We start from the raw sequence: 15907 nt of genomic DNA on the forward strand, positions 1-15907 counted from the left end.
CTACACCCAGACCTTAACAAAAAATCCCTAGGATGCTTGCCACTGGTGTTTATAACTTTTATACTTTCATTTTGCTCTTACACTTAAGGTTTTCCATCCTCTATCCTTAAATGTCCATCACATACATAATACTCTGATATTAATTTAGAGCATTGTACAGTAGAAAAGGGTTTACCAAAAGAAAGTTTCAAAAATGTAAATAACTAGTAGTAATTAATTAACAAAGATTGCATTGAAGTCTATGGGGACGAGCGATTTTTCAGAAATAAAAATTCAAATAATAAGAATATCAATAAATACTTTGGTGGAAAGATGCATTAAAACACATTAGAAATAGAATGACAATTGAAAATGATTTTTTTTACCAGACAAGTCTTTTTTTTTTTTTTTTTTATCATTATCATTGTTTTTTTTTTATCATTAAAAACAAAGGAGATCTATAACTCTTACCAAAATTCAAGGTCATATATTAGGACACATCCCATCCTAACATGGTAATAGTAAAAATGGGAATTATGTCTAAATCTACTCAGTATTCAACACCTACACATCTGTTATGTATTCAAGTTCATTAAATCTGTTGCTATTAGGGATGGAATACCTTAACTTCTTTCTTCCTGATTAAACATCCAACTTCTCAGCTAGCTTCTGAATGCCTGACATTCCCAAAGCTTTGCCTTATATACCTTTGGTTTTGCTAGTCCATTCCTAGGGTTGTCAGGTCATTCCATTATTTGAAGTCTTCAATGCATTTCACTCAAATGGCCCTTAACCATTATACCTATATATTCCTATGTAAAACTTTGACCTACTGCTGTTGCCCCACACTACCCCCAGGGGTCATGATTTGAACAAACTTGAATCTACACTACCTGAGGATACTTCTGTAATAAATAAATTAATATGACTAATAATGGCTTAGCTGTTCTTGAGAAGAAGATTTTTATGCTTCGCCATGAATATGGCTCGGGCATATAGTGTTTGTCATGTCCGTCTTCTGTCCTCCCATCTGTCTTTCCGTCGCGCTTTGCGTTTAGCTCTGTTCAAAGCTCAATTTCAAAGAAACTATCCAAGATATTTTTATCAAACTTCATATGCTGATAGATATTGATGAGAGCTATGCAACTGCATCAACATTTTTTTACCTTGACCTTTCCTTTGACCTTGACCTCACTTTTCTTAAATAAGTGTTTAGCTCAGTTTTAAAGATACCATTCAAGGTAGTGTAATCAAACCTCATATGTTGATACATACTGAAGTAAGCTATTCAACTGCATCAACATTTTTTTAACTTGACCTTTCCTTTGACCTTGACCTCACTTTTCTTAAATAAGTGTTTAGCTCAGTTTTAAAGATACCATTCAATACAGTGTTATCAAACCTCATATGTTGATACATACTGATGAGAGCTATTCAACTGCATCAACATTTTTTGACCTGGACCTTTCCTTTGACCTTGACCTCACTTTTCTCAATTTGTGCTTACCTCAGTTTTAAAGAAATCATTCATTATAATATTTTTATCAAACTTCATATGCTTACACATAATGATGTAACCTTTTCAACTGCATCAACATTATTTGACCTTGACTTTTCCTTTGCCCTTAACTTCATTTATTTTAAATTAGTATTTCGCTCAGTTTAAAAAAAAAACATTCAAAATATTTTTATCAAATATAAATATGCTGATACGTATTTGTGAGAAGTATTCAACTGCATCAAAAACATTTGATCTTGAACTTTTCTGTGACCTTGACCTCACTTTTTTTAGATTTGCATTTTGCTTAATTTTAAAGAAACCATTTGAGATATATTTAAGTAAGTTTATGCACTTACACATAATTTGGTGAGAATTTATCATCTATATCCAACTTTTTAGATTTCAATTTGAATTTTTGAGAAACTATTCAAAATATTCTCATCAAATTTCATACACTAATACAAATTTTCATGTTGCATCACTAATATACCCTCGGTGGGGCATTCATGTCCTATGGACATATTTCTAGTTAAAGGTATTTCCTATATATTCCTATGGTAAACTTTGACCTCCTGTTGTGGTCTTGCCCTACCCCAAAGGGGTCATGATTGGAACAAACTTGAATCTATGCTATCTGAGGATACTTCTGTTATAATATGACTAACCATGGCTTTGCTGTTCTCGAGAAGATTTTCAAAGACATTTCCTATATATTCCTTTGTAAAACTTCGACCCCCTCTTGATGCCCCACCCTACCCCCGGGGGTTATGATATGAACAAACTTGAATCTATATATGCAATGAAGCTTTCACAGAAGTTTCATCTTTTCTTGCCCAGTGGTTCTTGAGAAAAAGATTTTTAAAATGCCACCAAATTTTCAAGAATTCTTAATTATCTCCCCATTGAAAAAGGGCACATCACTTCCTGTGAACAAACTTAAATCCCCTTCACCCAAAGATGCTTTGTGGCAAGTTTGGTTGAAATTGGCCCAGTGGTTCTTGAGAAGAAGTCGAAAATGTGAAAAGTTTACAGATGACAGAAGACAGACGGATGCCGAACACTCTTTGATCAGAAAAGCTCACTTAAGCCTACAGCTCAGGTGAGCTAATGAGAGCCTATGTGAAAACTGCTTCTTTACAAAAATCTTCAAAGAACTCATATTAAATATATGATTTTTATATGTGGAAAGAATAGCCTAGAAAACTGTACAGTTTTCAGATGGATTCAGAAATTCAAAAGTGAAAAAGTAGAGTTAAAATTTAGCAGTCAGACTGGTTGATTGAAATCTGTAGAGACACCAAAAAATACAGTTGCTGTGTGCAACATGATATCTGAAAATGCTAGATTTACACTGAAAGACATTGCTAAGACACTAAACATTTCATCATCGCAACATTTTATAAAATTCTGACAAATGAAATGAATATACAGTTGAAGTTCGGTATCTGGAACACTGACATCTTGAATACCATGGATATGTTGAAGTGATTTGGAAGTCCCAAACCCTTATTCCTTAAGTATTTTAACCTGGATATCTCAATTCCTTGGATATCTTAAAGTTTTTTGGGGGGTCCCATTGAGTTAGAGAAAACGAGGTTTGACTAAATAATATTTCTGTTGTCAGAAAGGTGCCTTATTTTCTTACAAATGCCTAAGAGAAAACACACGTTAAATGTGCCAACGGTCTATTTAAAAAAATATATATAAATAAAATAGAAGATTTGATAACTTTCATCATGGATGATGAAACATGGGTGCACTTTTTATAGCCGAAAAGGAAGATCAATAATAAAATGTGGAATGAAAGACTAGAGTGTTCCAAGGAACGCATGTGTCGCCTGCTTTGTAGCTTCTTTACAGGTGTAAATAAATCTAAGAGTGGTCAGCTTTTCACTTACAATAAGCATGATATACTGATAGTTCATGCATTTGCCTGCAAAGAAAAAATGGCATCCATGGATAGTATAATTAGACTGTGATATAATCTGACAATCAAAGAAAACATGGTACCACAACCCTCAAATGAATAATTAAATTGAAATTATTAGAAATAACTATTTGTCATTTTTTTAAAACATGTTTCCAACAATCCTCCAAAAGAGATTTCAGTCTGTCTTTACTGCAATTGTCAGTCTACAAGATCCATTGTTTAATACTGATCCCAATGCATTTTTATTGTATTTAAATATGTTTGTGTGGTAACAGAATAGCATACAGTTTCAAAGTACTTTTTCAAAAGCTAAGCATGTTTCCAATAATCATTCAAAAGAAATTTCAGTCTGTCTTTACTGCAATTCTCAGTCTACACAATCCAGTGTGGAATACTGATCCCAGTGTATTTTCACAGTATTTAAATATAGGTTTGTCTGGTAATTGAATATCATACAGTTTCAAAATACAGTATTATGAGCTCATAAACATGTATAAATGCTGATTATCTAAACCCTGCCTCTCAAAATTCAAAAGTCATAAGTTTAATTAAACTGCCCGAGATATTTTTGCAAAGTAGGTCAAAGGTCAACATCAAGTGGATTGTAATGCTGGTATTTTTCATATTATCTTATGACAAACAGTGCAGATGCTAAATAGCATAGACTTGAATGTCAAAAATATGCTGTATATCGGCACTGTGAAATATTTTGAAAAGTAGGTCAAATTTCAAGGTCAAAGGTAACGAGGTAACCATGGTAATTTACAAAATCCATAGTGCCAAGCATTAGATATGCAAAATATCAAATCCATATCTCTTACAGTTCTTGAGATATAGGGTGTGACAGATGGAGAAGATAGACAGACATGTGTAAACTGATCCCTTAGTGCAGCTCTGCTCTGCAGGTGACACAAAAAAGCTGCCGTCTTATTACCAAGGTTTGTAAAGAGAAGTAAGGGCTCCAAACATGCTTTATTAGTTTTCACTTTTTTCAAGAGGTCCAGAAAAATGTATACATACACCCAAATGAAGGACCATCAATGGTAACTTTTGTGTTCAAATTGTACTAAGGAAAGTTAAACAGATTTCCTGCAAAGGAAGTCCAAATACCGGTCCCCAGGGTAATTTTCCTGTATCTGACAACACTGCTGCAAATAAGCATAAAGAAATAAATGAAATTTTGAAGAAAAGAAAGTTTACAGAGTTTTGCCATTCACCATACTTGCTAGATCTTAGCAATAGTTAGATCTTTTTATTCCAAAAATGCATGAAAACAATCAAAGGAAGATTGTACAATATCGATATTCTTCAGTGTCTTTGGGGCATCCCTAGAGATAAAATATGCTGAGGTTTTCTGGTCATGGGTACAAAGAACCAAGATATGTGTAAAGAGTAACAAGGAATACTTTGAATGATTGAAAATATTAAGAATATGTATTACATGTAGTTATACTTTTCTTATTTTAAGATGACCTTTTGCATCATTAATTGAACGGCCCCTCCTTATTTTTACTTCTTTGTCAATGCATGTAAAATTTTTACTTTTTTGTCAGAGTGTTTAATTTCTGTATCTTTGTCAGTGTATTGTATGTTGGTATATGTATTTCTAATTGTTTGTCAGTGTGTGTAATTTCTATTTGTTTGTCAGTTTATGTAATTTAATTCTCATGATATGTTGGAGTATGTAATTTCTACTTGTTTGTCAGTGTACTGTACAGCAGGTTAATATCGCGGTCGGAAAAAATCGCGATTTCTTCAATTTTCAGCAAATTGCGATCGTTTGAATTCGTGATAAAGAAAAATTATACAAACTTTTTTTCAGCACTGTAATCCTTGCATATTGTGTCGATTCTGAACCCAATTAAATAGAACAAAACACCGTACTGATCCCGATTGGAATACAAAATATGGTACGATTCACAATGTTACACATTCAGATAAATTTTCTTCTTTCTTTCTCTTGTTTTTTCTTCTTTCTTTTTATTAAATATTTTTGAAATATGTTTCAGTCTACACTCAAGTAATTAATTAAGTGATTTCAAGTATCTTGAAAATCCAAACCTAAAACATTTATGTTAAAAAAAAAAGTGTATGTAATTTCTACTTGTTTGTTAGTGGGTGTAATTTCTATTGTTTGTCAGTGTATGTAATTTCTTATCATATGATGATGTATGTAATTTCTAATTGTTTGTAATTGTAAATTATTTTTACTTGTTTGACAGTATATGTAATTTCTACTTGTTTATCAGTGTATGTAATGTCTCATTATATGTTGGAGTATGTAATTTCTACTTACTTGTCAGTGTGTGTTATTTCTTATTGTTTGCCAGTGTATGAAATCCCTCATTATATGTTGGTGTATGTAATTTCTACTTGTTTGTCAGTGTATGTACTTTCTATTTGTTTATTAGTATATGTAATTTCTAATTGGGTGTCAGTGTATGTAATTTCTACTTGTTTGTCAGTGTATGTAATTTCTACTTGTTTATTAGTGTATGTAATTTCTATTTGTTTGTCAGTGTATGAAATTAATAACTGTTTGTCAGTGTGTGTTATTTCTTCTTGTTTGTCTGTGTTTGTAATTTCTACTTGTATGTCACTGAATGTAATTTCTATGTGTTTGTCAGAGTTTGTCATTTTTATTTGTTTGTCAGTGTGAGTAATTTCTGTGTTTGTCAGTGAATGTATTTTTTTGCTTTTTTGTTAGTGTGTGTGTAACTTCAATTTGTTTGTCAGCATGTGTAATTTCTACTTGTTTGTCAGCATGTGTGTTTTCTACTTGTGGGTGTATGGAATTTGTATTTGTTTCAGTGCATGTAATTTCTACTTGTTTGTCAGTGTATGTAATTTCTATTTGTTTCTCAGTGTATGTAATTTCTACTTGTTTTTCGGTGTGTGTATTTTCTACTTCTTCGTAGGTGTATGTAATTTCTATTTGTTTGTAAGTGTATGTAAATTTCTACTTGTTTCTCAGTGTATGTGATTTCTACTTGTTTGTCAGTGTATGTAATTTCTAAGTGCATTTTCTACTTGTTTGTCAGTGCGTGTTACTTCTTTTTTGTCAGTGATTGTAATTTCTATTGATTGGCAGGGTGTGTATTTCCTACTATATGTCGGTTCTATTTGTCAGTGTGTAATTTCTACGTGTTTGTCAGTGTGAGCAAATTTCAACAGGTTTGTCCATGTATGCTATTTCTTCTTGGTTGTCAGCGTTTCTTATATTCACTTGTCTGTCAGTGTTTCTTTTTTCCACTTATCTGTCAGTTGTTCTTATTTCCACTTGTCTGTCAGTGTTTTTTATTTCCACTTGTTGGTCAGTGTTTCTTATTTCCACTTGTCGTTCAGTGTTTCTTATTTCCACTTGTCTGTCAGTGTTACTTATTTTCACTTGGTTGTCAGTGTTTCTTATTTCCACTTGCCTGTCAGTGTTTCTTATTTCAACTTGGTTGTCAGTGTTTCTTATTTCCACTTGTTTGTCTGTGTTTCTTATTTCTACTTGTTTGTCTGTGTTTCTTATTTCCACTTGTTTGTCAGTGTTTCTTATTTCCTCTTGTTTGTCAGTGTTTATTGCCCCCAACACTACTTGCATTTTATTTTGTGTGAGGTAGATTATTTTTGTTTAGATAATTAGGTTGTATAGGGTAGCATATTGGAATACTTAGTATGTCTTATTGTGGGTTTAGCCCATAGTATTAACTCTAGTGTTTTGGCTTGTTTTGTGGCCTGCTGGAATCAGCCCCAGGCTTTATGCACTCCTGGGATCAGCCCGGAGTGTTGGTTGGTTCAAGCCTTTAGGGATCAGCCCTAGGCTTTGTATCTTGTCGAGCATCCTCTTGGGATCAGCCCAGAGGTTATCTCAGAGTTCGACACTAATATTTTTAGGCTTTAGTCCGACCGGACAAGTGCTTCTTTACTTCTACTAATCCACACCAGGAAGAACGATCATATTCCCACTTTCATTCTTTTTTCTCTATTCATTACATTCAAAACGTCCGACATCTTTCTTTATGTGTCATACTAATTCATGTTCACTAAAATGTTTGATTTCATATCAATCAGTCCTAAAATTAAGCACCGAATTGACTCGGAATTTTCTAATTACCACCAAGAAACTAGAAAGCTAAAAATACATGCGGGGTTTTCCAGTAAAGTTGTCGAGAATCGAACATTGGTAATTTATTCATTTTGTTTTCCAGAAATTTTTATTGGTCCATTAGAACTAATTAGCCACCGATTTTATTATTTCAAATGAAAATGTATTAGTCTGAGACCGGTCTTGTGGCCTGCTGGGATCAGCCCCAGGCATGCACTCCTAAGATCAGTGGTTGGTACATGCCTTCAGGGATCAGCCCAAGGCAGGATTCTGGCTTGTGTACATTAAGGATCAGCTCAGAGTGACAATAATTAGTGATCGCTTTTAGGACTAGGCAGGAAAGGTAGAGAAAGTAATGAGTAGCCCCCAGAGCACCAAAAATATGAGTTTTTGAGATGTACATTTTGTATACATTTTTCTGTGTGTTCAAGTGTTTTATATATATGTATTACTGAAATGTTAGACATTAAACCAACTGAACTCTTAAAACCTTGTTTTGTTTGTGTATAAATAAATCAGTATGTGTTTAATTTTGTATATCCATGTATTTATAATTATACTTGAATGTTTACCTGTTGGTGTAATACTTTAATTAGTATGGATGTAACTAATATTATTATTTGATTATGTGTTTAATTCTTATTCTATGTAATATGTGTATAAGTCTTACTTGAATGGATTGATGTGATCATCTGTATGTGTCATTCTTATTGAATTTCAGGATGTGTAATTCATAACTGTATGTCAGTGTGTACACATATTATATGTCAGTGTTTAAGTATTTCCTACTTTTTGTTGCTTTTCCCTCTGGATTGCCTGGGCCTTCATGCGTCCCTCTCGGGCGTTTTTAAGCATTCGCTGTCTCTTCTTGATGGATATTTGATCTGGTGTTAACTGATCATCAGGTATGTCAATCATATCATAAACTGCTGGCTTCTTAGTCTGTCAAAAAAAAAAACATGTAAATCTTCATTACAACAAATTAAAATTAGAGGCCCTTGGGCCAAAATGCTCACCTGAGAAACTTTGGCCCTTCTATTCTTCATCTGCAGATTTTTTCCCTATATATTCTTATGTAAAACTTTTAATATATTGTAGTCAAACCCTATCCCAGGGAGGATTTAAACTATCTTGAATTTTCAATGCCTGAGGATGCTTCCACATGAATATGACTCATCATATTTTTACTGTTCTTGAGAAAAAGATTTTTCAAGATTTTTTTTTTTATAATTCACATGTAAAACTTTTGAAGAAGTCGAAATCATGAAAAGTTAACAATGACAAATACAAATTTTGATAAGAAAGCTACAAATATTTATAAGAATGAAAGAAAAAGTGAGCAAGCTCACATACCCCACGCTCCCCCAAAACTCGACAATGCAACATGTAATGAATTGCACAGTGCATTTTAAATACACAGTATAATTCAAAAAGGGGCATTACTTGCAAAAAATCATCATATCAAAACTTCTTGCATATAAGGACATTCATATCTTTGTATGTTACAAATTTAATTGGGCTGAAGTTTCTAGATAAATAATGGAATCAAAATTTCTTGGTAATAAATAAATCTATACATTACATTTGTATGTATGAAATACCTACAAAGTTTCAGGAAATTCAGTGCAGGAGTTGTGCTGACAAACTGTTATTTAAATTCCTAAGTGATTTTGATTTGTTAATGAGTGTAAGTCCATGTCCAACACATGACAATTTACACATTTAAATAATTAATGGAAACAAAATTATGATGTAGTCATATGAATTTGTTTATATACTGTACTTATGAAATTATTTAAGGCAAAGCACCAATTTGGGTTTGGGGGGGGGGGGTGTTTGGGGGGGGGGGTGTGAGAACTATCCTAGATTTTGTGTGTGTATGTGTGTTAAATCATTAATATTTTGATCTCAAAATCAATAGGGTCTTTCAAGGTCATAAACTATTTCACATAAAATTTCATTACAAAAGCTGATTCCAGTGGATTTCCTTATTACCTAGTTGAAAGGTGCCGAAATTCCCAGAAAAATAAAGGAATCAGAATTTCCTGATAATATGCACATCTACACACTGTGTACTAAATATCTGCAAATTTTGACCAAATTCTGTGCAGCGGTTTAAGAGGAGTTGGGCTGACAATCTGTTCATCTCTATATTCAAGATATGGCCAAAAATCTAAGTTGAAAAGTGCCGAAATTCCCAGAAAAATAATGGAATTGGAATTTCCTGGTAATATGCACATCTACACACTGTGTACTAAATATCTGCAAAGTTTGACGAAATTCTGTGCAGCGGTTTAAGAAGAGTTGCACTAACAATCTTCATCTCTATATTCAAGATATGGCCAAAGATCTCAGTTTAAAAGTGCCGAAATTCCCAGAAAAATAATGGAATCGGAATTTCCTGGTAATATGCACATCTACACATTGTGTACTAAATATGTGCAAAATTTAACCAAATTCTGTGCAGCGGTTTAAGAGGAGTTGCACTGACAAACTGTTCATTTCTATATTCAAGATATGGCCAAAAATCTAAGTTGAAAAATGCCGAAATTCCCAGAAAAATAAAGGAATCAGAATTTCCTGGTAATATGCACATCTTCACATTGTGTACTAAATATCTGCAAAGTTTGATGAAGTTCTGTGCAGCGGTTTAAGAGGAGTTGGGCTGACAATCTGTTCATCTCTATATTCAAGATATGGCCAAAAATCTAAGTTGAAAAGTGCCGAAATTCCCAGAAAAATAATGGAATTGGAATTTCCTGGTAATATGCACATCTACACACTGTGTACTAAATATCTGCAAAGTTTGACGAAATTCTGTGCAGCGGTTTAAGAAGAGTTGCACTAACAATCTTCATCTCTATATTCAAGATATGGCCAAAGATCTCAGTTTAAAAGTGCCGAAATTCCCAGAAAAATAATGGAATCGGAATTTCCTGGTAATATGCACATCTACACATTGTGTACTAAATATGTGCAAAGTTTAACCAAATTCTGTGCAGCGGTTTAAGAGGAGTTGCACTGACAAACTGTTCATTTCTATATTCAAGATATGGCCAAAAATCTAAGTTGAAAAATGCCGAAATTCCCAGAAAAATAAAGGAATCAGAATTTCCTGGTAATATGCACATCTTCACATTGTGTGCTAAATATCTGCAAAGTTTGATGAAGTTCTGTGCAGCGGTTTATGAGGAGTTGCACTGACAAAAAAACAGGACTGACGGACTGACTGACCGACACAATGACTGACTGACGGACGGACAGGTCAAAAACATTATACCTCACGCAACTTGTTGCGTGGGATATAAAAACTCACTTTAGCCTTCGGCTCAGGTGAGCTAGCTTAAAAAAGACTATTTTCATGATTTTTTGCCTGCCCAAGTCTAATGAATGTAAAGAAAAATTTTCCTTAATCTTCCTTTGTTTTAAATTGTGCATCCAAAATGCCACAAATTACACCGTACAAACACTGTCAATAACCCATTTATTACTTTTAATATCTAACAGGTTTAATAGATGCAATAATTGAGCCATTTTGAAAGCAAAGTTGAAACTTTGCTTGGTCAGAATTGACAATTACATCAGAGCAAAGGCACATAGTATACAGTTATGGAATGGGTATGAGGGAAATAGCAAATTTATGGTTCCCCGGGGGAGGAAACTATTTCCCGAGGCGGCGAAGCAGCTGAGGGAAATAGTTTCCTGCCGAGGGTAACCATAAATTTGCTATTTCCCGAGTACCCATTCCATAACTGTTTTATTATACCGAAACAAACAAAGGAGATTTATTAACTAGAGACTTAGACATTTTTAAAACAATATAGAGGCATTTATATAAATAATCAAAAATGCATGTGATTCCAATTTTGTTAAATATATAATGCATCAAAATGGAAAAAATAAAATTATTAAAAAAAATAATAATAATTTCACTGACATTTCGAAGGATTATCGTTGTCCTCTTTATGTTTAGAAATTCCAGTATGATTTTGACATCGCATGTCAAAATGTTTTGACGTCATAGTTACATTGCTAATAACATTACGTCACGGACTCGAGATTCCTTGAACGCTCCGCCCACTGTTCATTTTAATTGGTTTAAATTAATAATAAATATTCATGAGGGAGTAGTCCCAGGGAGTAGCTCTGATTTTTCAGGGAGTAGTCCTCAGATGGGGGAAATAGTATCTTCTCGGGAAAATAGACAGTTTTATGGTATTAATTTTATATAGAGTAAAAACAGTAGAGGTATAATAATACTGGTTATCAAATTATGCATATATAGTGAGAAATTCAAATTTTGAATCACTGAAACACTAAAAATATTAATTTTTTAGCAAAGAAATTTAAATGGATGATTTAATAAGCATAAATATCTAAAACTCTAGTCTAATAAGTTAAGTTTCATTCATTGGTGTAAGAGGAGTTGCAGATAAGGGATGGTTAGCCATAAGTGTAACGGACAGATAGAAGTACAGTTGGACACCCCCATCACTACAAACCCTGCAATTTTCAAGCAGGAGATACAATAAATGACAATAGTCAATAGCACCAAGAAAAAAATCCTTGAGATATCAGAGAATTCAAGATACTAAAGTCAAAAATACATAGAGAAGAAAGTGGTTAGCAATTTCAACTCACTGGACATATCAATGGTGTTCAAGATCTCAATAATTAAGATACTGAAGTTCAACTGTTTTGAAACAAAAAAGGAGTGTGATATTACCTCTTCATCAAAAGGAAGATTGACACCTTTGATTTTAGCTTTCATTCTCTGTATAGACATTGTTAATTTGGTGATCTCCACCTGTAATTCTTCAGCTGTCTCAAATGGTAGTGAGGAAAGGGCCCTCTGTGAATACAATCTTAGACTAAGGAAACTTCATGTGATTGGTTTTAAGACAGGTGAAATAAATAAACACTTAATTTATTGACAAGCATGATCACAAATTAACAACGACGGACCTAATTCATTTCTGCAATAGATTTTTTATTCAAATTTTAATATGAGGTAATGTGACTTTTGGCGAGTTAAAATCAATAAAAAAAAAAATCATATGGTCATCGATGTATATTTTTAATGGGGAGCATTTCAAAAGTTGGCAATGGAAATCAATAATTACTATAGGAAGTAATGGGAAATTGCTAGTGTAGAGTATAAGAGTGATCATTGAAAAAAAATTCTGCAATAGAATTTTTATTCACATTAAAGGACAATGTTAACAAGACAATTTACCAGCAAATTATGCCAAAAAATAAATGGGTCATTGGCTTAGATTTTTCAGGGGGGCATGTCAAACTCAGGTATAGGGCACATTTTGGGGAAATTTTCAATGAAAATACCTTGGCTGAATAAATCATTTATTTATAAAATCAACAAAGAAATATAAATCGAAATATTTACAATATTTTTGAATTGAGAGGATATGTTTGAATATCTTTAAAATAATTAAAAATGTGTATTTTTTTATCTTTTGCAATACATAATTAAGTCAATATGATTCAAGGCATATGCGCGGTTTTCTGCACAGTGGCGTGAAATTTTGAATTAGGTCCGTCGTCCTTAATACATATTTCTATTTGGTTTGTATAATTGGAATTCTTTGTCTTATTTGTCACATTATTGATACACCCTTGTCTATTTATACATACATTGAATGCTTCATCATCTTCATCTTCTAGAAGCTCCTGAACACTGATAAGTTCCATTAACTTTTCTTCTTCTATCTGAACCTGTTCAATAATAATGTTCAGATACAGCCAATAAAGAAAACATAGGTAATCAAATATTACGAAGCTCACCTCGACGAATGTTATCTATAGGTAAGGCAAATTTCACATCATATTTTTTTTTTCTAGTTACATTTTTGTAGTACATCCCAAGATCAATATCCATGCAACTTTGGTTTAAGTAGGACTTATAGTTACTTTGAAATAGACCTGCTCAAAAAACTTTTAACCTGTTTACTAATCAAGAAAATTTTGGTCAGTTCAAACATTCAAAGCAGGTCTGGAAGTTTTCATCCTTAGATGCACCATCTATGCAAGTTTAATCATAACAGGCCATAATATTGTATAGCTACTCCAAAAAATTACCCTGGTCACTCATCTGGCAAATGTAGGTCAGATTCAGAATCCAAAGCAAGTCTGGAAGTGTCCATCCCTAGATACATCATCCATGCTCATTTGGTTAAAATATGGCTAAAATTCACCTATGTGGAAAATCTAAGTCCGATTCAGCATCCGAAGCAGGTCATCCTCGCAAGCCAGGGGTCCTGAGTCAACACATTGCCGTTGGACCCCTGGCATATTTCATTCAATATTTGTGGACTGACTGTAGCGACGTCTTTTGGAAAAATTACAAATTCTTATCTCTCAACCAATCACATTAAGCCATTCTATGATAAACAACTTGTAACACGTGCATTTGAGGTGTCAACTGAATCCTTGTCTAACTATTTATGAAAGCTTTAATTTGATTGGTGCTTCTCAATGAGAGAAGCAAGCCCACGAATATTGAATGAAATATGCCAGGGGTCCAACGGCAACGTGTTGACTAAGGACCCCTGGCTTGCGAGGATGCAGGTTGGTTAGTGTAAATCCCTTGATGCATCATCCATGAAAGTTTGGTCTAGGTAGGGCTTATAGTTACTTGGGAACGGACCTGCTCCAAAATTTTAACCTGGTCACTCATCTGGAAAATCTAGGTCAGATCCAGCATCCAAAGCAAGTAGTGTCCATCCCTAGACGCATCATCGAAGCAAGTTTGGTCAAAGTAAGGCTTATATTTACTTGGGAATGGACCTACTCCAAAAACTTTAACCTGGTCACTCATCTGGAAAATCTAGGTCATATCCCACATCCGAAGCTGGTGTGGTAGTGTCCATCCTTGGATGCATCATCCATGCAAGTTTGGTCAAGGTAGGGCTTATAGTTAACTGGGAATAGACCTGCTCCAAAAACTTTAACCTGGTCACTCATCAGGAAATTCTAGGTCAGATCCAGCATCCGAAGCAATTGTGGTAGTGCTCATCCCTAGATACATCATCCATGCAAGTTTTGTCCATGTAGGGCTTATAGTTACTTGGGAATGGACCTTCTCAAAAAACTTTAACCTGGTCACTCATCTGAAAAATCTAGGTCAGATCCAGCATCCGAAGCAAGTATGGTAGTGTCCATCCCTAGATGCATCATCTATGCAAGCTTGGTCCAGGTAGGGCTTATAGTTACTTGGGAATGGACTTGCTCCTATAACTTTAACCGGTAATTAGTCAAATTAGAAAAGATGAATATGTATTCAATGGAATTTTCAAACATTTTATGTGGATTATGTACTTGTATGCAGTTTTTATAAATATTTGTTAGCTGTTCTAGTCCTGATCATAATTATGCAACTACAGTTGTCCCTTTGTGAAAGCCGTTCATGATCAGATTGTTTCAAGTATGGGTATTAACGTAGGTCGCAGGTTTGCTGACGTCATTAAAACTGGGTACACAATTTATATGGTTTGGGTGACTTTCTTGTGCACATTTGATTATGACGTCACAATGAAAAAGAAATTTCAGTACATCATTATCTAGCTATAACTTTTGTTGGAATTGGTATTTTATTGTTATATTATTTAAGGCACAACTAATCACAAATAATGAAGACTTTTTACGATTTGAATAGTCGATACAATATTTAGATATAACTTTTGTTGGAAATAGTAGTTTATTGTTATATTATTTATAGAACAAACTGAAGTTATAAAATATAATGAAGGGTTATTACGATTAGAATCCAACACTGGAAGTATTAGAAAGCGCTTCATTATGTGTTATAAATTGCATCCCGGAGAGCTCGGAATTTTCGGCTTGTCGGAAAGGTTCGCGAAATTGCGATTAATTAGATATCACATGGTATCGCGAAACGATATGGGCACAAGTTTCAACTGACCTCTTTTCCTTTGAACATATTTGAATTAACAGTTTGTTTAATTAATAAAGAAATCATTATATAAACAATCGCAAATACACCTATTACATTAAAAGTTTAACCTTTATTTTTAAAAAGGACATTTTAAAAATATATCTAAAGGTTTATCACAAATTAAAAACTGCTAACGTACTATGAAACATAAACTAATACATTTTTTGAGCGACACTGACCTCCTGTAAGTAAACACATGCACTTGGGATATGGATTCCCCCTTTCCATTTTTTTCTCTTAAAATCCGGGGTCGAGTCACCTTTTTCCTATTTTTGTATTCTAATACTGACAATTTACCCTTAGGCTGTAAAGATGCCCTTAAATGCGGGTGATTTAATTGAAATATTTACTAATCGGGGGCACATGAAAATTAAATGGAAATATGAAAAGGAAGAAGAATGTGTAAAAAAAAATTATTGATGTCTGCATATT

At 33.5% G+C, this 15907-nt stretch overlaps 1 protein-coding gene and 1 long non-coding RNA gene across 3 annotated transcripts in view; one reads left to right on the plus strand and one right to left on the minus strand.

Moving 5' to 3' along the window:
- Positions 1 to 15907, minus strand: part of LOC133192070 (actin-related protein 5-like) — a 99248-nt gene that overhangs the window by 42730 nt on the left and 40611 nt on the right. The window contains exons 9-11 of the mRNA XM_061327914.1: positions 13156 to 13236; positions 12230 to 12355; positions 8293 to 8445 (exon numbers count right to left, since the gene is read on the minus strand). Of these exons, the coding sequence (XP_061183898.1) occupies positions 8293 to 8445; positions 12230 to 12355; positions 13156 to 13236 (360 nt within the window). The remainder of the gene's footprint in view (positions 1 to 8292; positions 8446 to 12229; positions 12356 to 13155; positions 13237 to 15907) is intronic.
- LOC133192086 (uncharacterized) overlaps positions 1 to 15907 on the plus strand; it is a 427629-nt gene that overhangs the window by 35130 nt on the left and 376592 nt on the right. The window lies entirely within an intron of this gene.

Source organism: Saccostrea echinata, unplaced genomic scaffold (genome assembly GCF_033153115.1).
Source record: "Saccostrea echinata isolate AGI-Se365-2 ecotype Australia unplaced genomic scaffold, CSIRO_AGI_Sech_v1 ptg000025l, whole genome shotgun sequence".
Lineage (NCBI taxonomy): Eukaryota > Metazoa > Mollusca > Bivalvia > Ostreida > Ostreidae > Saccostrea > Saccostrea echinata.